At 39.0% G+C, this 26,871-nt stretch overlaps 1 protein-coding gene across 2 annotated transcripts in view; it reads left to right on the top strand.

Moving 5' to 3' along the window:
• The window catches only part of Grm3 (glutamate metabotropic receptor 3), a 236,343-nt gene that overhangs the window by 186,016 nt on the left and 23,456 nt on the right, over window positions 1–26,871 (top strand). For both annotated transcript variants that reach the window (XM_021190416.2, XM_029535635.1), the window contains 2 exons: window positions 15,810–16,876; window positions 23,112–23,286. In XM_021190416.2, coding sequence (XP_021046075.1) covers window positions 15,810–16,876; window positions 23,112–23,286 — 1,242 coding nt within the window. The remainder of the gene's footprint in view (window positions 1–15,809; window positions 16,877–23,111; window positions 23,287–26,871) is intronic.

Here is a 26,871-nt window from a genome sequence, read left to right as displayed (position 1 = left end):
CCAGTAGAAGTTCTGATGGCCACATATGGCATGCTCATCTGTGTTCTCCATCACCAAGCTTCCCTGACAAATTTTCTCTCTTAGTTATACAACAAAATCAAGTTTAAAAATCTCTTTCTCTATAATTTTCTTTCTAACTAGTAGAAGTTTTTTTTTCTTTCTCTCTTGACATTTTTTGAGATAATTACATCTCATTTTTAGAACCTGTTCTCCCTAATGCATCATTTGAAGGGGTAGCAATTTAAATATGTTACCAAGCAGTCTGTTCTCCAGGTGGGGAACAGGAAAACTATATCACTTTCCAGCTATGGTTGTGTTCAATAGAACCAGTGGAATTGATATTTTCCCTAAATATTTTATAAAAGGACACAAATATAGTCATAATGAAAATAGAGCATGTGACAAACCAAATACTTCTCATGTCTAATTAAACCACCATTGTGTTACACTTCTTTTTTATATGTGCATGTATATGGTGCATGCTCTATGTAGATGTTTCTGTGTTCATGTGTGGGGTCACATGTGTGTGTGTGTGTGTACAGGTGCATGTGTACATATATGTATGTGTAATCCAGAGTTGACATCGGTTGTCTTGATAACCACTCTCCATCCCAGAACTCACTAAATTGACTAGTCTAGCAAGCTATCTTTCTCCGGGGAAGTCCCCAGTCTCTACCTGCCAAGTGCTGGGATCATAAGCAGGGAACCACAGTAAACACACCTGCACATCAGGTCCTGTACCCTCTGAGCCATCTCCAAAGCCTCCTGTGTCACAAATTTTATGTGAAATATAGAAAAGATTTGTTTGTGTTCTTGAGAAGCTCAAAATATATTTGACTATAGAAGAGTAATTATAAAATTCATAGAGGAAAAGTATGTGTGTGAAAGACAATACATGCCAAAGAAAAGGAGCAATATTTATGTATGAGATCAAAGACAAAATTTGGTATCTCCAATTCCAAGACAAGCAGGAAAGGTACAAGGAACACATTTGCAGGTCTGGAAGGACATTTTGCAAGTACTATAGGAAAGAAAGAACGTATTGAAGCATGGCGTGTTGAACAAAAATGTACAGTGGAAAGACAGAGTTTCACACAGTGGAAGAGGTGGCAATTTAGATAGAGTTGGAGATTACAAATTTGTTAAATGAAAAGGTATGTAAGACATATTACATAGATCTGCAAAACTCAGAATGATATGTAATTTTTCACAGCACAGCTCTGGGCATACCAATTCACTATATGTAAAGCATCCTTAAAGTAAATAAATTCAAATAATATGAGATTATCCAAAAATTTGTATGAGTATTATATGCATATATATACACATATCATATATATTTATATGTATGCATGCCATAATAAAGCAGATTCACAAGTTAAATGCTAAAAATCTAACCCCTATACCCAGTAATGAATACTGTGTGCCTCTGTCCATCCAGCTGATGGATTATTATTATTATAGATTATTTTCTCCTTAGTATATTTCTTCTTTGGTGAGAAGACTACAAATTACCGACAGCACTTAATGCTTAGAAACTTAGAAGGTTGTTTAGGCCTTGCAAAGTGGGGCGATGATATTCTCTTTCTGTGCCACCTTACAAACATTGTAAGGAGCAGAATCTGTGGCTCAGTGGTCGAGGGCGCCTGCTGCTCTCATCAGTGGTCAAGGGCGCCTGCTGCTCTCATCAGTGCTCAAGGGCGCCTGCTGCTCTCATCAGTGGTTAAGGGCGCCTGGTGCTCTCATTCAGGACCAGAGTTTTTTTCCCAATATTTACTTCAGGCTCAAAATAGAAATTCTGGCATAAAGAAGGGAGAAATTTTTCTAAAGAATGATTTTTTTTTCACTTGATTATTTCTAGAGACATAGAAACCCTTTCAGAATGGTATAGGTTTGGTATTTCTTAGCAGTGGCTAGATATGCTTGAGGACCTGACAAAGTCCCTTGAAATCTTATGGTTCAATAATGCAACCCTTCTGTGTGACTGTAGACTAAGCTGTGCTGCTGTGGCTTAGGTGCACGTGGCAACGTAACAATGGGTTAGCATTCTGGCAGAAGTTATTTATTTTCCCTTGTACTCTCTTAACATGATACTACAGAGAGTCAAAAGCATGTCCATGCATGCACCAGGCAGAATAGAAATTAATTTGTTTTACCCACGGAAATTTAAGTTCCTGCACGCTAAGCTGCTGTACTTATCTTTGACACATTCATTCTCAAAGGCTGAATAGAATTTCTGCTGCTCTGCTCTTTATAGAAAGAAGTTTTGTGTGCTTTAAAAGAGGAAAGCTCATTTTATTAAGTACATTCTTGTTACTGTCACCGCATTCTTCAGAGCATGAGCTCTGCTACCAAAGCTGACTTACTGGTGCATCTCTGAGAGGGATTTGCTCAGCAGTTCCCACCCTATGTCCAGTGCCAGTTACATTCATCTTCAGCACATCCGTCAATCTTCTGCCACGTGGCGAAGTGATCTAAGGCAGAACAACAGGAAGCTTAAGCCTTTTTTAAATTATTATTATTGGTTATTTTATTTACTTACATTTCAAATGTCATTGCCCTTCCCAGTTTCCCCACTGCAAACCCCTGTCCCATATCCCCTGCCCCTGCTTCTATGAGGGTGCTCCCCCACCCACACACCCTCTCCTGCCTCACTGCCCTAGCATTCCCCTATGCTGGGTCATCAAGCTTTCACAGGATCAAGGGCCTACTCACCGCCCCCCCCCCCATCGATGCCCCGACAAGGCCATCCTCTGCTACATATGCATCTGGAGCCACAGATCCCTCCATGTGTACTCTTTGGTTGGTGGTTTAGTCCTTGGGAGCTCGTGGGAGGTGGGGGGGAGTGGTCCGGTTGGTTAATATTGTTCTTCTGCCTATGAGTTTGCAAACCCCCTTGGCTCCTTCAGTCCTTCCTCTAACTCCTCCACTGGGGTCCCTGTCCTTAGTCCATTGGTTGGCTGCAATCATCCACATCTGTATTGGTCAGGCTCCTTTTGCAAAAGTCTTGAATATGTATTTCTGCATAAGTTTACTTTAAAGAAAGTCTTTTCTACCACTTTTTGTTTTCCTTTTCATACTGTAATGCATGACTTGGTCACACTACGAATCATAAGTAACAATTAAATTTATCTTTTTAAATTCAGTTTCTCTTTTAAAATTGAGCCTGACTGGTGAGTGTTACATCATGGAGTACTCCTGGATGCTCAGTGTTGTGCTGGGGCAAGAAATCACTTCTGGATGCTCAGTGTTGTGCTGGGACAAGAAATCACTTAGAAGGGAAGTCCCACAGAGACTCCACTAGTCTGTCTCTCCTTAGAATCAAACAGCTGTGTTGGCGTCAAGCTCAGAAAGGCTGGATGCCTCCCACTCAAAAGAGTGTGCTTCTTTTTCTGGGATCGAACTAGACACATCCAGGAGATGGTGGCTTCTCAGTGCTTAAAGAGGGGGATCCGTGAATCACCATGAGAAATGGGATCTGTGGAGAAAGCAGGAAGAAGATGTAATGAACCCACTCATGTGAGCTGTTGGTGAGCAGGAAAAGACTACAGTGAAGAAGATTGAGAGAAACATGCAAGCCAGAGATGGCTATAAGAAGTAATGGAGCAATGTAATAGTCACGTTCAGATGGTGAGACCATAAAGAATCTGTTTAGCAAGGGCGTTTTCTATTTACAATAAGTATAGAAATTTCCAAGATATAGGTAGAAACCAGGACATTTATTGCCCTAAGCAAAGTCTCTTAATTTTAGTACTATTGGTATTGCGGTTCTGATACTTGTTTTTTAATGAGAGTGTGTACTGGACTTTGTGGGACATTCAACAGCATCCCTGTGCCCTGACTAGATGTCAGTAGTAAGAGCATTCCCACCCTCTAACACAGACTGCAAAGTAGTACATAAAAATGTTTAAGTATCAAGGGATTTATGAGGTAAAAATGCTTACCAGCAAACCTGATTCCCCAGAACCAATTCCTAGAAGTTGTCATCATTACCTAAGATAGATAGATAGATAGATGATAGATAGATAGATAGATAGATGCATACATACATATATACATGCACACACACAAATAAATAATTCTTGAAACAAAAAGTATGTCAAGGATTCTTCTCAGATTGATATTTAACTGATCTGTGTTATAATTCAAAAAATAACACAATTCTTAAAGACCTTGAGATTATTTTAAGAAGTTTAATAATCAGTTTGGGAAACAGTTAGTGAAAACCTATTCTGTGTCCATTTCTACCTAATGAGAGTAGAAAGATGAATGAATCATTTTCTTGTTCTAAAGAAGTTTAGAATCCAGAGAAGAAAGTAGCACACACTGACAATCTTACAATGCTCTGTGATCAGTTTCCTTACAGTGAAGTACAGAGCGCAGCAGCAGCACAGAGAAAGGCTTGGCAGCACAGTGGCACACAGCCTTCTGAAGTGTGTTCAGTACCGGAGAGCCTCGCACCGGAGAGCTAGACATTCACAAACATGAGCACTCACCTTGCTCCAAATAGGATAAAACCTCCAGTCTGCAAGATTTGAAAATTAGAAGTGAGACATATATTTTTGAATTTAATTGTAACTGAAACCAAGAGTTTATGTTTGTTAGATAATTGTTAACTATGAAGATGGCAAAAGCACAGAGTGGCAAAAGCTATTTGCCAAAAAATGCATTTTTAAATTACTCATGTCCAGAATGACATGGGCAGATACATAGACAGGTGATAGATAGATAGATAGATAGATAGATAGATAGATAGATAGATAGATAGATAGATGATTGATAGTAGTAGAAGAGGCATAGATAAATTCCTGAAAATCAAATTTGAAAAAAAGAAAATCCAACATAGATGAGACTACAAAACGCACTTCCTGAAATACTATTCCCAAGTGTTCTCCCTAGAATTGTAGCTACAGGTGGTTATCAGTTGCTATGTGGGTGCTGAGAATCGAACCAGGTCCTCCGGAGGAACAGACAGTGCTCCTAACTACTTAGCCATCTCTCCAGCCCTCAGTAGTTTAATAAATGGTTCTGTGGTTGTCTGCTTGGAGAAGTTTTCTATAGGCACCTTAGATCATAGTAGCATTCTGTGTTTATAATTACATCATGTTAACAGTGTCCAGGAAGCAGCACTTGTATATCAACCATCAATGAGTGGCAAATAAATGTTGTCTCACCCAAGTTGATGAGGAAGCTGTGGTATAGAGTTCCCCATTGGCCACTGTATCCTAAAGGGCCCCATTTAGATTGTGACCTACTTGTCCTCAGCAATAACTCCCTCAATGCATCCTGTTTGGAAATCATTCTTTTTTTCCTCTTGGTTTTCTACTCCTTTATTGTCTCCCAGATCATCCACTCATCTACTCAAACTTAGGAATTCCATAGAAGCAAACAATGTATTTTGATTGTATTCATAGCACATTATATGATAAAACATGACAGAATGAGCCAAGCAGCCAGACAGGCACAGTGTGTATATCTGAAATCCCAGCACCCAGACAGCTAAGCCAGCAAAATTTTGAGTTTGAGGCCAATTTGGGCTATGCAATCAGATCCAGTCTCAGACGAATAAAATAACAGGAGCTAACTATATCTTCTCATCAATGCATGAATAAATCTCACAAAATTCTAACGAAACGATATTCAGTACCAACTAATACTTTACGATATCATCATTTAAATAAGCTTTAATATCAGGCAAAAACAGCATGTGGTTGTTAGAGGACGAATTACATTTTCCTTCCCAAAAGCTATGTTAAATTCATATCCCTGCTTCCTCAGAATATGGCCTTATTTGGAAACAGACTCTTAAGATTATAACCAAGTTAAAATGAGTTCATCAATGTGGACACAAATCTCCTATGACTAGCTTCCTTATAGAAAGGAAAGCTTGGTCACAAATAAAGGGGTATAAAATGAGCATGTTGTTTTGTTTCTAATCTGAGTGATGGATCTATAGGAAAAGAGGCACCAGAGATTTCAGGGAAGCTACCCCACCTAGAAGAGAGGGTTTAAACAGATCCCCCTACACAGCCCTCGGGGAAAGTAAAGTCTGCTAACCCTTGACTTCAGACAACTGTGAAATAATACATCTCTGCCGTTTCAAGCAACCCGTTGTGTTGTTTTCTTACAGCAATTTTAGCATACTAATACACTTAGCTCAGAGATTAAAATGGTGGCTATCCTTAAAGAAGAGTCAAGTGCCAGGAACAGGAGCGACGACATCTTGATAGTCACTTGTAGTGAACTTATTTTATACTTCATATTATTATTATTATATTTTGGTGAAAGGATTTGTAACTAAGCACCCATTAAAGCAGGTGCAAAAGAGTCATTGTCTACAAAATGAAGAGATCAAGAGTCTCGTAAAAAAGATAGAAAAACCATGCTGGTAGCATCTGCTCACTTGAAGGTGGCCTCTAAGCAGTGAGTGACCACTCTGATACAGCTACAATGAGCAAAATCCTAGGCAGGTGATCTCTAAGACAGCCCTCAGACTGGGGATGTGGTCCTACCGTTTGGCACCTGCTCCTACTCTCTCTCTCTATGCCTTGTCTCTCCATTCTCATTCTTAGTCTAATGTTTGATTGCTCCCTCCTGAATTGAGCTCATACAACACTATGAAGGCTAGAGAGAGAGCCTGCTAAACCCTTTCCAGAAGCCTCCCCAGGCGAACTCTTTAGAAGAACTGATGAAGGAATCCCGTTCAAAACTTCCTGTCACTCCGTGTCTTTCCTCAGACACTGAGTTTCACTGTGAAGGTTGTAGTTGAACATCCCCCACATGGGAAAGTGAGTCCAAGGACAACGTGGCCCTGGACCCCAGCCGGACCCTGAGAACTGCCTCAGCATTTCTGTTCTTCCTCAGAAGGTAAATTCCTGGCAGCCAGGGTTTCAGTCAACGTTTCTAAACTTGCTGCGTAGAGTCTGTCTGCTCTAGCCAAGGGAGTTCTTCACCTGTGACCTCTGCCGTGATCTGTGGAGGGAGATGACATTTTCTTCTTCTTAACCTTACCTTTACTGCAATTCACTAGATAGGTCTACAGCCACTTACGTGAGGATCCAGTTTTAAATTTAGAGCCATGCTGCTGTCAGTGGTTTTTGCAATCTTAATTAGTATTTACCAATGTGAGCCTGGGCAGTGCAAACAATGTTGTCTTTACTGAAGGCCTCGTAAGAGCCATAATTGCCTTACCTTAATTGGAGGAATATGAGAGACAGAGAGAGAGAGAGAGAGAGAGAGAGAGAGAGAGAGAGAGAGAGAGAGATATCAGGAATGAGTGAGTTTAAATTAATTAAATTAATTTAATTAATTTAATTTGTCCTGTGATATTTCTAAGAATTAGACTTGACTCGTCTCTACCAAGTGAGTCCTAGGAGGGCTAGTTACCTTGATAGTAAAACTTTCAATTTGGAACTGGGGTCAGTACTAATTGGTTAGTGAGCCACTCCAAACACCATTATCTTGACCCGAGGCCAGAGCAGTGTCTGAAATTGAAGAACTAACATGGCAGCATTAGAGGAAGAATGTGGTGGCTAGAAAAGGAGTAGCGACCATAGATTCATGTGTTTGAATTCTTGGCCATGAGGAGTGGCACTGTTAGGAGGTGTGGCCTTGTTAGAGGAAGTTTTCTGCTGTAGAGGTGGGACTCTGAGGTCTTAAATGCTTAAGCTCCTCATGGCTGCCTTCAGATCAAGATGTAGAACTCTCAGCTCCTCCAGCACCATGTCTGCCTGAATGCTGACATGCTTCCCACCATGATGATAATGGACTGAACTTCTGAGATTGTAAGCCTAGCCCCAACGAAATGTTTTTCTTTATAAGAGTTGCCATGGCCGTGGTGTCTGTTCACAGCAATGGAAACTCTAACGACGACAGAGGGAGAAGAAGCTGGAGATTGTGTGTGGGAACAGGCAGTGTGTCTTAAAAGAACAAAAAAGCAAAAAAGTATTCCATCTTCCTATGTGTTATTCTCTCTCTTCGTTTACTCTGGATTCTTTCATGCTGTTGCAGTACCAAGTACCAAGAAAAGGTGACATGATTTATTTTTCCATGTCACATGGTGCTTACTCCCCTGGTGAGAACCCACTTGAGAAATATCAAACTGCCCAGTTTTCCCACACTAAAGAACTATGCAATTGATTGCCAGAGAATTGTTGCTCCAGTTAACTGCATCTTAACTATCTCCCCAGTGAGTCATTTGACCTGGAGGCAACTCTAACTGTATCCAGAAGGTGACAGAATCAATACACAAGGGCTTCAGCTCTTCTGCCACTCAAAGTCACTTCAGTTCTGCGGAGTTCATTTGCCTCACTGCCCAGGCAAATGTCGTATTTGAAATCATTGTTCTAGGGAAAGACTGACCTCACGTGAGGCATACTGGCCAGATATGCTTCTCCTTTGTCTTCTAGGATCTCTTTTGCTCTTTTTCAGACTGTGGAACTAGCATTGTATATTTCAAATTAAGGATCAGGCTGCTTCTGACAGTGGATTTTTTGTTAGGATTTATAAAGTAGCAATTTGAAGGGCCCTATGGTGATTTTTATATTTAAGGAATTTAGACATTAAATCATATTTTGTCATATAGTTTATTGTTTAACAAATTTAGGAAACGTAAATTGTTATTAAGAAACCACTTCTACTAAGGACATGGATACATATACATACACATACAAATACACACACAGACACACACACATATATTATATATATATATATATTTACATGTACATACATATACACAGAAAAGTCCACCAAAATTATCTTTGTTTAGTCATAACCCCATTTTCAACAACTTTTTAAAATACTTGCAATATTTTCATAATTATATACCTTACAAATGTTTTTGGCTGATCTTCCTTAACTATCTCATTTAGTTGTATAACTTCTTATCAAAATTAAGTATGCACATATTTGTGTGAATACAGCACACTTTACAAGAATAGCCTTCTCTTCCCTCACTTTCCCCAAGCCCAGCCCACCCCCCACAGTTGTGGACTCCTCTATTCGTCCTCTCTTCCTGGAAAACAAACTGATCTACCGCTGAATTGTACTTCCTTCCTCCTTCTAACATTTCGGCCAAACTAGGAGAGTTTTCTCATACTCATCTTTCAGTACTTGAACTGAGTATTTCCTATGTCATTTTGCAAAGCTGATCCTGTGTGTGCTTGTAGGTTTGCATGTTTTCAGGTATGTGTGCGTGTGTGCATATGTCTATGTGCATGTGTGTGTTCATGTGTGTGTGCACGTGTGCGTGTGTGTGCATGTGTGTGCATGTGTGTGCGTGTCTGTGTGTGTCTGTGTGTGTGTGTGTGTGTGTGTGTGTGTGTGTGTGTAGGGTGGATGCACACATGTGAAGTCCAGACAATAACCTTAGGTGTCATTCCTCAGAAGCTGTCAACTGTGTATTTTTGAGGCAGGCTCTCTTACTAACAAACATTAGTTCTTGTTCTCTGTATTTTCTTTTAGAAGGCTTTCCCATCTGTTTCATGAGGTGATTGCCTAGAACATATTTGAATATGTAATATACCCACATAGTTCAAAATCTAACCTATAAAATAAAAACACACCTTTCACCTTTGACACTCATCTCTTAGCCAAAGTACCCACTGTTCTTAGTTATTCTTGAGTTCCTCTACACATAGAAAAGAAAAAGGATCAGATCACTGTATGCTCCCCTCCCCATAAAATATAGATGATCAAACATTTTGTTTTTCACACAAAGCAATGCAACTCATAGGGTTTTTTCCTAATAGGGACATACTGCATGTCCTCATACATGTCCTCATGCTCACATCTGTGTAACATTTTTATTATTATTCATGAACCTAACTGATGAATGACTGAGTAAGTTCCAAGTACTTCTGTTACAAATTAAATTAACCCTTCAGTAAACATATAGCCAAACTGATCTGTAGAATTCATTCTACCATTGGAAACTGCAAAGTCAATTTGGATGCATCTATAAGTTAAAAAAAAAAGAAAGAAAGAAAGAACCATTGTCCTTTTGAGATATACTAATTCATACACTTAAAAGCTGGACAAGAGAGATTTTTGCCTGAGTATGGCCTTATCAGTAGAGCATATTAGAAATGAGAAATGGTTTTAGTGTGTGTATTGGTTTCCTATTACAACTGAAACAAACCACCACAAAACTGGCGATTGGTAGAGACTAGGAGTTAGACTGTCTGCTGTGCAGAAACACGGGAGAAGGGCCGCTAGGTAACTAAGATTGTCGCTTCTTCTACACCCTCTGACTTGTATCAAAAGGCTGGCAGCTTAAAACAAAATCATGAGATACTCGTGTCCCTCCAGTAGTGCCTGATAAGCTGGTTCAACAAGCTCAAAGCCAGATCAGGAAATGTCACACAACATACTGACATTCTTCCTACTGACCAACCCTAAATTAGAGGAGGAAAATTCTTCAGAGGTTTTTAAAGTCCTCAGGCCTAAAGAAAAGATGAGATTTCTTTGCTTTGCAAAAGGGTCTTTTTCTCTGTGAGTCTGTAGCATGTGTGTTTCCTCACATAAATGCCTTTCAACTGATGATTCTGCCTGCTGGCTGCTGGCTGCACTGTTAAGAGATTTCTCCTCTGCAGATAACTGTTGCACTCAAGAATTTTCTTCCTGCCTTTTAATTCTTTAAGTAGCAGAGAAAATGAACCTGATCAAGACACCTAGACTCTGTCAATGTAAAGAAACCTAATTTTATTTCTAACATTTCTGGAGGCTAGATGTCCAAATTGATTTCACTGGTATAAAAGCAATACATTCAAAGCTCATTTGCCTCCTGGGAACACCCACAGAAGAATCCACTTTCTCTTCTTTCCAGTTGTTATTGCCCACCCATGTTGGCATCTCTTTTAAAGCCAACAGCGATGAGCTTCATCTTCTGTACTTATCACCCAGAAACTGCCTCCAATGAGCCTTCTCCAACATTTCTGGTCTGTGTCAGTAACAGTGGGCTCACCCATATAAGGCAAAGTGTGCTTATGTCAGCTAAAAGAAATCTTAATTCCGACTTTAATTCCTCTCTGTTGTCTGATATAACAGTGTAGCAGTGAGTTTAGCTACCCTACTTTGGCTCCCAGTGGGCTGTGTACTTCCAGCCACCTGCCCAGGAACATTTTGGATCAATGAACGAAACACACACACACACACACACACACACACACACACACACATATACACACACTACTTAATTTTAATATGCCAAGACTAGCTCAAGGCTGGGAGTTCTAATCCTCCACCTGGTTATCATAGATTTTTCCTCAGATACTCCTGACTCAACATTCTAAATCTATCTTTGCTGCCCTGTTCCTTCAGGCGGCTCCCTAGTGTTGGCTGCCCAAGATGCTTCTGAGGAGCCCTTTCAGGAGCCACATTTCTTCTCACCTACACTCAGATGATTTTCGTTTTGCAGCTGTAAATCTGATCAGTCTCCCACAGCGTCGTGGTGATTCTGTCTGTTCCTCTCTCCTTCACCCTAGCTGCAAAAATCTAAGGTTCCCACCCCAGCTCCCTTTGCCCAAGCATTGGCTGCTGGCATCTTTATTGATCGACCAAAAACCAATTGGGGACAACGACCTTCACAGTTTGGATACCACACAGATTCCCACTTAAATCAAAGCATTAAAACCAATGTTCAACATAACAAGTAACAGGGGCTTTGCATTTAGGTTGTGAACATCTTCGAAGGACTATTATTCTGCTTTGATGTTTGCATTTTTTTTCAGTAATTTGACCAATGTTGAATATATTTTCATATGTCTCAGAAAATTAGATTTTCTTTGTGGTAAAATAACTATTCGTAGTTTTTTGAATATTTTTATGGGCTATTAAGATCCATTTTACATTACAAATTAGTATATTATTTCTATCAAATTATATCTATTTGAAATTTGCAGTATCATTTTTCACTTATGCGCCAGTGTTATTCATATGTATTGGTTTTGGAACTTTGCATATGTGCACATATGTGGGGTGCATGTGTATATGAGGAAACATGTGTATGTATGTGTATACATATGTATAGAGGTCAAAGACCAACCAAGGTTCATCAAGAACAATCCATCTTGTTATTTAAGATACAGATATTCTCACTGGGACCTGGGGCACACCCATTAAGCTAAGCTGGCTGGCCAGTGAATCACTGGTATCCTTCCTTCTCCACCTCTCCAGAACTGAGATCACAAGCTCTACCAGGATGCCCATATTTTTACACTCTGTGCTAAGTATTGAATTCGGGTCCTAATGCTTATAAGGCAGTCATTATACCAACTGAGCTGTCTCTCAGCCTTAATATTTGGAACTTAAAAATCTTGATAGACTTTGGCATAAGTCTTCTTGGTTTATGTGTGTGTGTGTGTGTGTGTGTGTGTGTGTGTGTGTGTGTGTGTGTGTGTTTTCAGTAACCTTTACAAAGGACTTTTTCCACTCTGATATTAATGTTCTCTTTTTATTTCTGGAACTTCTATGCCTTTGGTTTTTACACGCAAGGCTTTGATCCTTTCAGAATTTATCTGGGCATAAGTAATGAGATACAGACTTAAATTCATTGTTTTTCAGTTAGTTAAACAGTTACCTAACAATGGGAAATAAAGGAAAATAACTTCCCTTATTTGAGATGCCTCCTTTAGGATTTACTAGGCTATAGTAGGTCTATTTATGAATATCTTACTCTACTCCCTTGGTTTCTTCATATACCCATAAGTATCATGAGAGTAGCAAATCAACCATAATGATGTATATCTATGAACCACACACACAGTGATATTCTTCTCTTAAGGTAAAAGTAGACACAAACAGTGTGGAATGGTAAGTACACAGCAGACTAGCAAAAGTGGTGTAAAAATAAAGATCACACTGTCACTGAGCCTCATGACAAATGGAAAGTCAATCTTCAGTTGCATCTTGAAGACAATTACTGGGTAACTTTATATGTAATTTACATGTAATGTGGAGGTAAGCAGGCTAGATAAGAAGTTGTCAGCTGAGTATAATTTCTCTCTTCAACACAACTTTTGCACTAAGGTTCAGGGAATATTACAAAATAGTTGACAGAAAAACTGTGAGATCTAGAAGACCAGGATGCTACATGAGATTATGTCTCCTATATATGAGAGCGAAACTACACCCATGATACCAAAACAGTATGGCCACCAAAACAATATGGCTATATAGAAGAGGGAATCTACACCCATGATACCAAAACAATATGGCTACCAAAACAAGACCCAAATAATAACACCACCAGTTAAACAAGCTAACACGAAAGGAGGAATTCTTAATAGGCTCACTTATAAATAAAGAACTATAAGTGACAAATGACTCCCGAGAGGGGCAGAATTAGTCTTCTTAGGGATGAACCCCCTCATTGGATATTCAAAACCAAGTGGTTAGCCCTGAAATTATATACACACAAGCAATACTATACAGACTTAGCAGTTTGTGTTTATATATTTATAAATGTGTTTGTATGTGTGTGTGTGTATGTTTGTGTGTGTGTGTGTGTGTGTGTGTGAGAGAGAGAGAGAGAGAGAGAGAGAGAGAGAGAGAGAGAGAGAATATAATAATAATCAAAGAAAAGGGGACCATGATTTAAAAGCAAGTCGGGGAAGGGCATGCAAAGGCTAAAGAGAAAAGACAAGAAAGAGATTGGGGAAAGGACAGGGAAAGAAGAAATAGTGTAATTATATTTTAATTAAAATGAAAAACTATTAATGAGAACAGCTTCCCCTCTTAGTTCAATGTAGCTCTATTACTTCAGTGTAATATTTCTGAGACATTTAATAAATACAAACCATGATGTTTTAAGAATAAGTTTATTAAAACTCATTTTAGAAGTTATTCATGGTCACGGTGGACACATGATCAACTACAGCTGAGAAAGAGGAAAAAGTTCAGATGGTCAGACCAGCTGCTTTCTGGGATTTTTCCAAAAACATAGAAAACAGACAGTGTCAAGACTGAGCCTTAGCTTGGAGAGGGGTTCTGAGGAGGGGTATGTTCTGGAGCAGCCAAAGAACAACTAGAATTCGATAGATACAAGCTGACAGTCTGTGTTCTGTTCAAGACTGCTTTCCAGATATCTCTGTGGAAGCTCTTGGTTCTGTAGTTTGCTCGAGGTAGCTCTCCGCTTGAGAAGGCTCTCTGCTCAAGACAGCTCTCTCTCATGTTGGGAAAATTATAAAAGAGCTCTCTAAGCAGTTCTCTCTGGGAAACACTCTCTTGCAGACCAAAGCCCAGTCTTTTATTTACATATCAATTCAGTCATTTACTCCAGCTTCCTTTTTGATTATCCCATGAACCAGCATTCTATGACCTTAGAGCCTTGATTCTTAGAAATGATAACTAGTACATTTTTTTCTAACATAGCAGTTGAATTCAGAGATCTGCCTGCCTTTGTAAGCACAGGAAATAAGCTAGCTGGATGGAACCAATCTCTAAGATACTATTTCCACCACACTTGGACTTAAACTAATTCTCTTCAAGGCTGTCCTTGACCTCAGGAATCTGCCTGCCTCTGTAAGCGCAAACAATAAGTAGCTGGGTGGACTCTTGCATAGCAATCACAGCTCCCTAAATCCCTTTATCTCCTTCCTTAGTATTTTTCTGGCAAGGTAGCTCATAGTACAGCTGCCTCTGTGCTTTTGGGTTCATGAAGCCCCTTGTATAATTCATATTGCATTCTTATATTTGAATAGCTGAGAAATTATGTTTTGAACTCATGTTTTCAGAGTTCTTTCCCACAGCCTTAAGAGCTCTCCTGAAAGTCAGCGTTTTCCATTTTTCTGAGGAACATACCCTCACCTCCAGGATTCACACTGATTCTAATTATCACGGAGTCATTAACCTTAACAGGGAGAGCATTCCCTGAAGAAAGACCATGAAAATAGGTAGATTATTATATCATCAAGCCTTATGAGTAACAATTGTCAATACACATGGAGGCCCTTGCCCTGATGCTCTAGGGGTGAGAACTGTGTCACAATGTCCCTTCCACAGTGGCTATGCAAGACTTTGCAGGACAGGATCTAGAACATACCATTGACTAAGATCCCCACATTCTACACTTAAAGTAATGCTCAATTACAAATATTCTACCTACTATTATGCTTATAATATATCTAGCCAAGAATACCAGCACATGGTTGCAACCATAGTATTCAAAAAGCTGAGAGAAATGCTGAGTTTTAAGCTAGCTTGGACTCCATAACAACACTATATGCCAAAAGGTACAGAATGACTATAAATAAATTTCAACTTTTTTCTATGTGACTCATCAGAAATATTTAAATGTATTATACATCTATATTAAATCTATTTCAAGGAGAAAATTTCTTCCTATTAATTGTATATTATCATGAAAATACTTAAGATGGTAAAAATTTTAGTGGTTGTACAAAAATAAGTATGAAATGAAATACGAAGTTCTGCCTAATACCTGTTAAAAAGCTTTAAAGAAAACAACATTTCACATCACACAGAGCACAACTCTGTCTTTGACAATGCTTTTCTGTTATATAATACACCCTTTGAAGGCAGCACTGTATTGTGTTCATTATTATCACTGGCACTTGGCACCTGTTAGACACTCAGCAATGTGAAGTGAGTAAATTTATGAATATGTAAGCACTCTGGAAGCTTTTGATGTGTGGCTTTTGATGGTAAGTGGTAAATTATGTCAACCTTGCTACCTCTAGTTTCTGTTTCTTCAGTTCTGCTGAGCATACACCAAAAGTAATTGACTGATGACATATGAGACACCTAAACAAGTGTTCCTTTCTTTTCTTTCATTCTGTGTATCAAAGCTCCATTCAACCCAAATAAAGGAGCAGACAGCATTGTGAAGTTTGACACTTATGGAGACGGGATGGGAAGATACAACGTGTTCAACTTCCAGCATATAGGTGGAAAGTATTCCTACTTAAAGGTTGGCCACTGGGCAGAAACCTTATATCTAGATGTGGACTCTATCCATTGGTCCCGGAACTCAGTCCCCACTTCCCAGTGCAGTGATCCCTGTGCCCCCAATGAAATGAAAAACATGCAGCCAGGGGATGTTTGCTGCTGGATCTGCATCCCTTGTGAGCCCTATGAATACCTGGTTGATGAGTTCACCTGCATGGATTGTGGCCCTGGCCAGTGGCCCACTGCAGACCTATCTGGATGCTACAACCTTCCAGAGGATTACATCAAGTGGGAAGATGCCTGGGCAATAGGCCCAGTCACTATTGCCTGCCTGGGTTTTATGTGTACATGCATAGTCATAACTGTTTTTATCAAGCACAACAACACACCCTTGGTTAAAGCATCAGGCCGAGAACTCTGCTATATCTTGTTATTTGGAGTTAGCCTGTCCTATTGCATGACATTCTTCTTCATTGCTAAGCCATCGCCTGTCATCTGTGCATTGCGCCGACTTGGGCTTGGGACCTCCTTTGCCATCTGTTATTCAGCTCTACTGACCAAGACAAACTGCATCGCTCGAATATTTGATGGAGTCAAGAATGGCGCTCAGAGGCCAAAATTCATCAGCCCCAGTTCTCAGGTTTTTATCTGCCTGGGTTTGATACTGGTGCAAATTGTGATGGTGTCTGTGTGGCTTATCTTGGAGACTCCAGGTACTAGAAGATACACCCTTCCAGAGAAGCGGGAAACAGTCATCCTAAAATGCAATGTCAAAGATTCCAGCATGTTGATCTCTCTGACCTATGACGTGGTCCTGGTGATTCTATGTACTGTGTACGCCTTCAAAACAAGGAAGTGTCCTGAAAACTTCAATGAAGCCAAGTTCATAGGCTTCACCATGTACACCACCTGCATCATCTGGCTGGCATTCCTCCCTATATTTTATGTGACATCAAGTGACTACAGAGTAAGTCTTTGGATGCTTTCTTCTTTTTCTTAGATTGGCTTTCTTCTTTCCTTTCCATTTATCAATGTTTTGTTGGGTGGAAGGTAGGATGGATTCCTTTTATTTCATTTCAAGGATGAATCAAATAATTACAAATGCCATAATTAACCTCAATGCGATGTAAGAAAATTAATTCACCCTGCTTTAGGACACTTAATTAGCGCTTAATTTGTTCAGAGCCATGCAGCAGGCTCAGAAGGGAAGATGGCTATAACTGATGGGCCATTCAAGTAGTTTATAATCTAGTGAGGAATAAAACATAATACATACACATAAAAACATCTTAATTAAATTTAAAAGGCAATAGGCAAGAGAATGAGACTTAATCACTAAAACCCCAATGAGAATACTTGAAATTGAACACAAGAGGATATCTACAAGAGATGGATCTATAAACTAAAGTACCATTGCAATATTAGGTCAAGATGAGTATAAATCTAAAACTTTTATTCATGCTTCATTATTTCCCTACAAAGGATTAAAATACAATCTATTATGCGTTTCCTGAGCCTTGTTACATATACAAATACACTGTGCATAACTGTGTACTGTTAAACAGCTAAAAACTTTATGTATATGTATGGGTAACTTAATTAAGTAATTGTTTATAGTCTTACATACAATTCAAATTTATGGACTTCCATATAATCACCATCTCTTGTGGGGGAAATGTCATCATTCCATCATAATTTCCCAGGTTTTTGAGCCTTCCATAAGTTAATTTTACTTTCATCAGTCTAACTGTAGTGTCTTCAGTGAGTAATAAGACTTTTTCCTTTTATCTGGCAATTAGTTTTTATTATCTTTATTTTTCAGTCATCATAGAGCATAGATTTCCACAGGCCTGTTTCCTTGTTAAAGCATGATTTCAGAATCTTCTGTTTCCTAGTAATTACAGCATTGCCCAAGATCTAGAAACCTGCGCCTCAAAAGGAAAGCATAGCAAATTGCAGACTTAGACAAACGAACGAACAAACAAACAAACACCTTCAAAGGTGTCCAAGGCACATCACGGTGAGGATTGTTAATAGCAATAGATTGCATTATTGGGAATATAAAAAAGCTTTCCTCGTAAGTAAGGTAATTACATGAGGTAAAATGTACTTATGAATCTGATTTATCATTATATACTGTTTTCATATTTCAATATGTTATATATGTATATGATTAACCTCAATATATGAGAAGTTTAATTCATTATGTTTTAAAATATATATAATTATATATAATATGATACATAATATTATATATATTATGTTTTTATAATTATATATGGAGAGAGAGAGAGAGAGAGAGAGAGAGAGTGTATGTGTGTGTGTGTGTAATTTCTACCAACTAAAATAATGTTTTAAAGGACAAAAACAACTAAAGCCTGGGATCAAGAGCCTCACAAAGGCTACTGTCTTTAATTCAAGTTACAACAACTATATGTCTGAAACCTGTGGACTGTACAATAATCAATACAAAGTAGGAACGTAAGTTCAATGTTAGAGTAATGGTCAGATTTTTTTAATAATCAGATATTTTAAAACAACCTATAAAAATTTTTAAAAACTTTAAGAAAGGTAGTATCATGATTCAATAAGCAAAATCAAACGCAAAATATGTAAACCATATAGGAGTTTGAAAAGTCAGAGTTTTAGAGTAAAATGGAGAAGTATTGTTAATATTTTTAAAGGCCCTATCCTCAACATTTGTCCTTATGTGTATACCACCCCGTGCATCAGCATGGGCAACTGATTATTTTTAGTGCTGTTACTTTATCATCCCTAGTAAACCTACTTTAAAGTATTGGGAATCAAAGCCAGTTGTGGTAACTCTGTTGGCCTAGACATCTGATTTTCAACTTCTCATCTTCTTATCCACAGACATGCTGCTTACTTTTTAAAGTAAAGCAAAAAAAAAGTAAAAGTTACCAAAAATAAACTTAAGAAACTTTATACAAAATTGATGTTATAGATGTTAGCACTTATTTCTTGTGACTAAAAGCTTGACTATTCCCCTTGTATGATAGCAATACATTAGAGCATTAACTATAAAGAACTAGCAGAGGACACAGATGTTCTCCTGCACTGTGGAAGCCAGAATAACTAGAACAATGGAAAAGGAGAAGGTGGACACCTCAGATGTTATCCTAGAATTCTGATATGGCTCAAGAACAATATGATCCAAATTCTCTCATGTTGATGATCTTGAAATTTAAACATGTATATCAAATCTTAATTTTATTTATTTATTTATTTATTTATTTATTTTGGTTTTTTGAGACAGGGTTCCTCTGTGTAGCCTTGGCTGTCCTGGAACTCACTCTGTAGACCAGGCTGGCCTCGAGTGCTGGGATTAAAGGCATGTGCCACCATGTCTGGCTCCTTAAATTGTTTTAAAAAATATTTGTCACCTTCATTTAGCTAGGACCTATTGCACAATGTCTTCTGTAGAATGAGAAGCAGCCAAACTGCTGGATTCTACAAGCCAGGCAGCAGAAACCACAGAACCAACACTTTTATGCAGAAGTGTGTTAGTGTAGAAAGACATGGACAGCTACAGTTTAATATATAACCATAAGAGTTATTTAATAAACATAAGAGTTATTGATATAATAGGTTGACTGAGGAGCTAAATTATATAGGACTTTGTAGGACATAGCAAAGAATTTAGATTTTATTTTCTCTGGAAAAGGAAACCAGTGGAAGATTTTTAGGTGAATGAAGTCATGGTACCACACTGTAAGAATGAAAGAGGCAAGAGGAGAAAGACTGGCTCGGCTGCTTGGTTAGGAAGGATAGAAACTGTCAAAAAGTGTGGAAGGCTTTCATACTATTTGAAGTCTACCAAAGTAACCTGCTACAGTGCCAGGGACAAGGCAGAATACATGGGACTACTGATTTAGACACAAAGGACTTTGCCACTCACAAACCCCGCAGCAACTGTACTGTCAACTTCTGCATAGAACCGGTCCCCAGGTCCCAGTTTCTAGAAATTCAAAGTGGACTCGGGGATATCTGAATATGCCCTGTTCAAGACAGGCCCAACTTTCCTGACTTGACTGAACATACAGGAGCATAGCACTCATATTGACCTCACTCCTAGTTTAATTATTAATATTATTATATTAATTCTATGCTTACTCATCACTGGCTTTAATGTTATTTCTGATTTTTAAAACATGGCATTAAAATATAATTTCTCTTAATTCCTGAGTGTCAGGGTCCCCTTAAATTTGCATCTGAAACAAATGCCTTGCCTTTGGCTCAGCCTCCTTCCCCAGTTAAAAAGCTAGGTAAGAGAATGATTTGGGTCCCAGCATGACATACAAATTAGAATTTCTCCCCCGTCTTGAGTTCCCCAGAATAGTGCATCTGGTGAATGTATATTTCTACCGCTATCAAAGGGAGACAATCATGGGTCTCTGGGGTGAACTTATTACTATTAGTTTGCTAAATGGGCATAGTATCAACCTACCTTCTGAACACTTACCTTTATTCCTATGTCTTAATGTAGCATTTAAACCTCAGCAGGGGCTGCTTTTTTTCAGTGGGAGATGGTTAAGACAGCCTCACAACTGGGCAGAGTAGATAAATAACTCTAAAGTGCTGATTTCTACATGGGACTTCTATATCATACACGCACACACACAGTCACACAGCTCAAAAACCATTGTGGAAGAGAGGGAGAAAAATAAAAGCCAGAGTTTGAGGACTACTGTGCAAAGTCTTTTGGACATGGTACAACCAGGACATCCATGAACTCACTGCAACTGTGACTGTCTGCACATGACCTGCACAAGACTGTGCCTGTTACCATTGCATCCCATGGGGGAGAGAGGTACATGAGGGGCACCCCCAACAAGGGACTATTGACAGTTAATGAAAGCTAGGATAAGACGGTTGCTCTCTTCAATGGTATAACCACTGGAAAGTTGTTCACATTCTAGCAAATAGTCTTCCACCTGTGCTCAAGCAGAAAACTCAATCTAAATCAAGTGGGTCACACACAAAGACATGAAAGTAGGAAAGTGACTTGTGTAAAGGTTCAGTAGAAGAGGGAGGATAAATAAGAAGAACACACACTCATTCTTTACATGTATTAAATGGACAAAAAATTAAAAATAAATAAATGAGAGAAAAATAAAAGGGTAAGCAAGTCAGGTGTGAGCACAAATGTTAACGGGTGTCTCACCTGTGCACAGCTGAGAGCTTTTCCATCTGGGGAATGTACTCAAGTAGACAAAACTCCTATTTGTACCCAGATTCCACTGAAAAAACTAAAACCTTTGTTATCTTTAAAGTCACCTTTAAGGGATGAACCTTGAGAGAGCACACTGTACCCTTCTTTCTGTCACAAGTACCAAGTGCCATGCACTTACAACTACCAAGTGTCCTGCACCCACAACTATCACTGCCCTGTACCTACAAACTACCAAGTGCCCTGTACAAGTACCAAGGGCTCTGTGCCCTCTGTTTCTCAAGCAAATCAGCCAATGTTTAGGTGACTTATCTGCTTTCTGAGGTTTCTGAAGGTCCCTCTTATGAAAATTGAGGCTCAAATATCATGACTCTATGCAAAAGGAAGTAAAACTTTCTACCTGATCAGAACAAATTTAATATGAAGTTGTTAGGATCAGATGGATTTGAATACTACTGTGGAGAAAACCACCCTCCCTCATTCCAGAAAAAGATTCAGAAACAATCAGCACACTAAAATAGCTGCTCTTTCAACTGTTTTGCTATAACCCAGCATCAGTTCCCTCTCCAGACCCTCCCACTTAATAGGCAATCAGTGGAGCACTGTTTGAGGATACCAGGTTGGCCATATAGTTTTTCCCACATGTTTGCTATTGATTTATATGGAGTTTATTTGGCCCATGAGGCCCTTACACTTCCTTTTGTAAGAAGCCGTATCTCAGTTAGAACTCCATCCTTACTGCCAAAAACTGCCAAAGGCTGCAGTTTATGAGATTTTATTGTACTTATTAGATAACAAGTTATCCTACCAGTTTCATGGATGCTGACAAAAAAACTAAAAAAAAAAAAAAAAAAAAAAAAACCTGTGAATGACATCAATAGCAATAGCCAGACCGTGAGCATTCACAGCTGACTCTGAGCCTCACCTCTCACACAAAGGAGTGCTGGCCTCTTGCACTGGGAGTAGACTCTATCTCTTATCTTCTAAGCTCTTTATGTGAATATCCATGAAAAGCACATTCAGAACAAAGGTAGAGCATTTGCTTAGGAGATATATAGAAACATGAGCCCCGCACAGACGTATCCCAACAGAATTTGTTGGATTGGATAAGTGAGTTCAAGGTACAAAAATCAAAGATGACTCCAAAGTTTTTTAAATATCTGGTATTGCTCAGACAGGGACAGTTAGGAAAGAAGATCAAGCCTGGGTTATACATACTTCTCTTATTCTCATTAAATACTAAACATAATGTGTGATCGTGACAGTTGAATATGTAAATTTGGAAGCATGCAGATTAGGTCTGTACTAGTAAATGTCTGGATATAAACAATGTAGCAGGCATCTAAGTCATGAGAACTTAATGACGAAGGTAAGATATTAAAAACCCAAGACCTAAGACACTTCAGAACTTGAAGTTCAGGTAGAAGGGATCAGGAACAATCACCCAGTCTAGCGAAGGATGTGTCTAGAAAGCCAAAGTAAGAAAATGTTTGCTGATGTCAAATGATACTATGAGATTAAAGATGAATTCAGAACCATAGAAACTGCTGATATAAAATAGAACAGAGAGCTGTAGGTAAACACAGATTTTTTTTAATCAAGTGACTTACCAAAGGAACTGGACAGGTGGCCTCTGAAGAAGCCAAGTTCATTGACAACAACCACCCAAAATCTAGTACTCTCATCACTGAATATTTATGTTTTACTATTTCAGATTCTGCATAAATATCATTATACAAATGTAAAGAAAACAAGAAAGTCTATGAGAAGTCTTGGCAAGCAGTCAGGAGCAGCCCACGCAAATGATGCTTGCTTTGAAATCCTAAACAATGTTTTCATGAATATCCCAAACACAGACGATCCAACATAATTAGAACACAAACTTAGCTATGATAAAAACTGAGTAATGAATGATTCTGATTGTCTAACTTGGGCTTGTCTCAGTGTTCTGTTTAGGTGACTCTATGATGGAATTTATAACTGGACACTCATTAGCCAACCTCTCTTGTAGGTGCAGACGACAACAATGTGCATCTCCGTTAGCTTGAGTGGTTTCGTGGTCTTGGGCTGTTTGTTTGCCCCCAAGGTGCACATTGTCCTGTTCCAACCCCAGAAGAATGTGGTCACACACAGACTTCACCTCAACAGGTTCAGCGTCAGTGGAACTGCGACCACATATTCTCAGTGTAAGTATGGAACTATGCAGATTCATTCATAAATAGCACCACTAGGGTAGCCAGGACATCAGGGTCCAACAAAGCGTGCCTATCCCCAAAAGTATCCCAGATCAGCATTGATAACTTCTATTTTGCATATTAAATTAGAATATATGTCAGGCTGAGCTACAGAACAGAAGATTCACCATTTCTTTTGGTTTTAGGTAGAGTCCTTAAAGGAAGAAAGACAATCAGCCCATTAATTCAGTTAAACTTTTTGACCAAATTGTGTAGCCAGATGACCAGCCCTCTAACTTTTTGCAATAGTCCCCTGGGATGCCTTAGGAGTGTTACTGAGTTGCCCTCTGGCTCACTTGACTCAATAACTAGAGGGAGGTATTCTTTAAAGAATCCTCAGTGTCAAGCACATGCTCATGAAAAGTGCAAGCAAGGAGATGTCAGAGGAACCTAGCATAGATCTTCCTGATTCACTGACCCAAATAATTCCTAGCTGAAAGCAGCTGAGAGACCTACATGAACAGGCTTCCAGGATCTCTCTGCTGACCTCCATTCTCTCCCCTACTGACCAGTGATTAAAACACAGTTATTCCAAAACACATGATTCAATCTTTTGAGTTTTCTAAAACACAAAGGTATCTGAAGCAGACAGCTTTTTAAACTGTTTTCAGTTAACTTGTGGTACAAAATAGTAAAAATTCACTAGCAGAGGGTGAGAGAGAAGGGGGTGGAGCCACAGGAGAGGGAGACCTTGGAATGTCAGAGACAAATGACTGCTTCAAAATTTTGCCTCCAATCAATGACAGAGAACTTGAAATTAGCTCAGCATCATGGGGCAACAAGGGCATTAATGGCCCCCCAGTTTCTCAAACAAAGTATTGAATATAACAATGTAATGGGCAACCTTTCCCTAGGATACAGAAGACTGGCATGGTGGGAGCTCATGGGTGTTCTAAGATGCAGCATTTACCCTTAGCTCCAAAGTCCCAGGCCACTGTGACTCAGGAATCCACACACTTTCCATTAAATTCTCTGGTTTCCCAACAGGGAAATAAAACCTGTAAAAACACACTTATTTCTCAACTAAACAAAATTTCTGTAGCTAGCCAGTTCAGACAATAAAAAACAAAAACTTGGTAATAAAGATAATATTATTCACAGACACCATCACTTACCCAGTATGTTTTATGTGATGTGTATTACGCTAAATACTTTGTGTGTGTGTGTGTGTGTGTGTGTGTGTGTGTGTGTGTGTGTGTGACATTTTATTTAATGTTCACAACTTTTGAGATAAAGAACCATGAACAGGGTCATGGCGTTTTTAAAATACCTGAATCAGAACTAAACAACAGTACTTCTGATGTCCAGCCAAGATACCTAGCTGCAGTGTCATGCTACCTCTCCCAGAAAGCATGCAGGATTATTCCTGATGCTAGGTCCTTAATGGCTCTCACCAGGAAGAAACAGTGACACCCGCCCTAGCCTGAATAGAAGCTTCCCTTGGGTCTGTGCATAGCTCAAAGTTCTATTGGCTCTTGGAGATTGATCAGAACCACTTAACATAGTCTTTAAGTCATAAGGGGCACGTGTAAACCAGAACTCAATAACCCAGACCTAGTAGCATGTTCTAATACACATGATAGAAATTATTGAATTCCTGAAAAAAAAATACTGCACTCTTTACCTAATCAAATCTCACCTTAGAAATTGCAAAATATTCATTTACTCAAAAATATTGAAAAGTATAGCTATACCAGACCCACTGTTGCTCTGTAAGCTAATTGAGTAATGGTCAAATTAGTGCTTTAAGGTAGATGTCTACCAAATGTAGTGTTTATCACAGTTATCTCCAGAGTATTTCCAGAGCTCATTCTTCCAACAGTATTGCCCTACTTCATTTATTCCAACGAAGGAAGCAGTACTTCCTAGCAAAATGAAGAATTTATACAATATCCATTTCAAATTGCAGAAATAACAAATCTGTAATTCTGTGCTTAAATTAATGTAGCTTAATTTTTGCAAATTCATTTTATCATTACGATATCAGATATTACAAATTCTAGTTTGTAGCTAAGAAAATGGAGAATTACTTGGGAGTGTTGATAGCTCAAAGCTCTTGTTTATTATTAGGACAACATAGTTTTTAAGTCTTTTTTATTATTATCAAGACAGGGTTTCTCTGTATATCAGTATAGAAATCTATAGTTTATAAAAATACAATATTACATTGTAACTTAATGACAGTAGCCAAAACATTTCTTTAAGGCAGTAATCTTCAACTTTTTAATGCTGTAAACTTTTAAAGTAACAAAATTACTATTTACCAAGGCAGGACAGAAACCATATGAAAACCTTACCTCAACTGAAAAGTGTCTTTGGAGACCTTTTCTTCAGGCTGGGTTGCTGCCCTCTATCAAGAAGGCAGTGAAGCTGGGACTTCTCACAGCAAAGAGAGCTGGCAGTCATATGACTGCTCTCAACCTAGATGGCACTGACACTATAACCGGTCATGCGGCTGCCCTTAAGCAAGATGGCATTGAAACTATAGCTCACCCCCCCCCATCAAAGATGGTGTCAAGGCACATGTTTGTTAAATCCCAGAGTGGAACATTTATTTAGAGAAGCATGTAGTAGTCACGCATTAGCAAAGAGATAGTTAGATGTGAATGGGAGGAGATATCCTCACTCTGACTCCCAACAGCACAGCAACCTCTGCCATAGCTCCCCTGTTCAGGTCTGAGTGCACAATCCAGCCACTGCCCAACATTTCTCCTGCCACATATTGCCTAGAGCTGGTGCAGATCAGAATGGAAAGAAAGCAGAGATAAGTAAAATTTAGGAAGTAGAAGTTTAAGTGTAGGCAGAGTGAGCTAAGGCCAAAGTAAAATCTAGAATGTGTTTTTAGAGTGGCAGGAGCAGGGACCACGAAGGAGTAGTTGGAGGGCTGAAAGTTGGTGCTAGCATAAGATGGCTGGAACGACCTGTAGCTGGCAAGAGTGATGTGTTTATAAAAAGATAAAGAGGTATAAGATATGGTCTATGGGGATGTGTGGGAAGGGGATATAGAGTAGTGTTTATTCAGGGGGAACAGGAGGGCAAGAGGCAGGTAATCATGATATCTGGCTGCCTCATGCTGGCATTGGGGGTGATGTGTCTCTAGGGAACCTAGAAGAATGGATATGGGGGATGTTTATCCAGTCTTAGGAGAATTGGCTGTTTGCTTGCTGTCTAGGGTCTGTGGAGCCATCTGAGGGTAGATCAGAAGGAACAGGTCCAGTAGAAGTGTCTGTGTCTGAGAAGAGTGGAGCATCTGAAGGTTGCATCTCTGGAGCGCTCCAGGATGTATTAAGCTCCTGGACCTGACAAGATATTGAGACACATTATTATAGGTAGAGAATAAGATTAAGTATGTTTGGGAAAAAGAAAATTTTTCTTAAGATGTACATTTGAAAACTGGAAAACCTGGAGGAAATAGACAAATTNCTAGACAGATACCAGGTACCAAAGTTAAATCAGGATCAGATTAATGACCTAAACAGTCCTATATAACCTAAAGAAATAGAACCTGTCATTAATAGTCTCCCAACTAAAAAAAAG

This window comes from Mus pahari, chromosome 2 (genome assembly GCF_900095145.1).
Source record: "Mus pahari chromosome 2, PAHARI_EIJ_v1.1, whole genome shotgun sequence".
NCBI lineage: Eukaryota > Metazoa > Chordata > Mammalia > Rodentia > Muridae > Mus > Mus pahari.
This window is presented reverse-complemented; position numbering and strand designations above follow the sequence as displayed.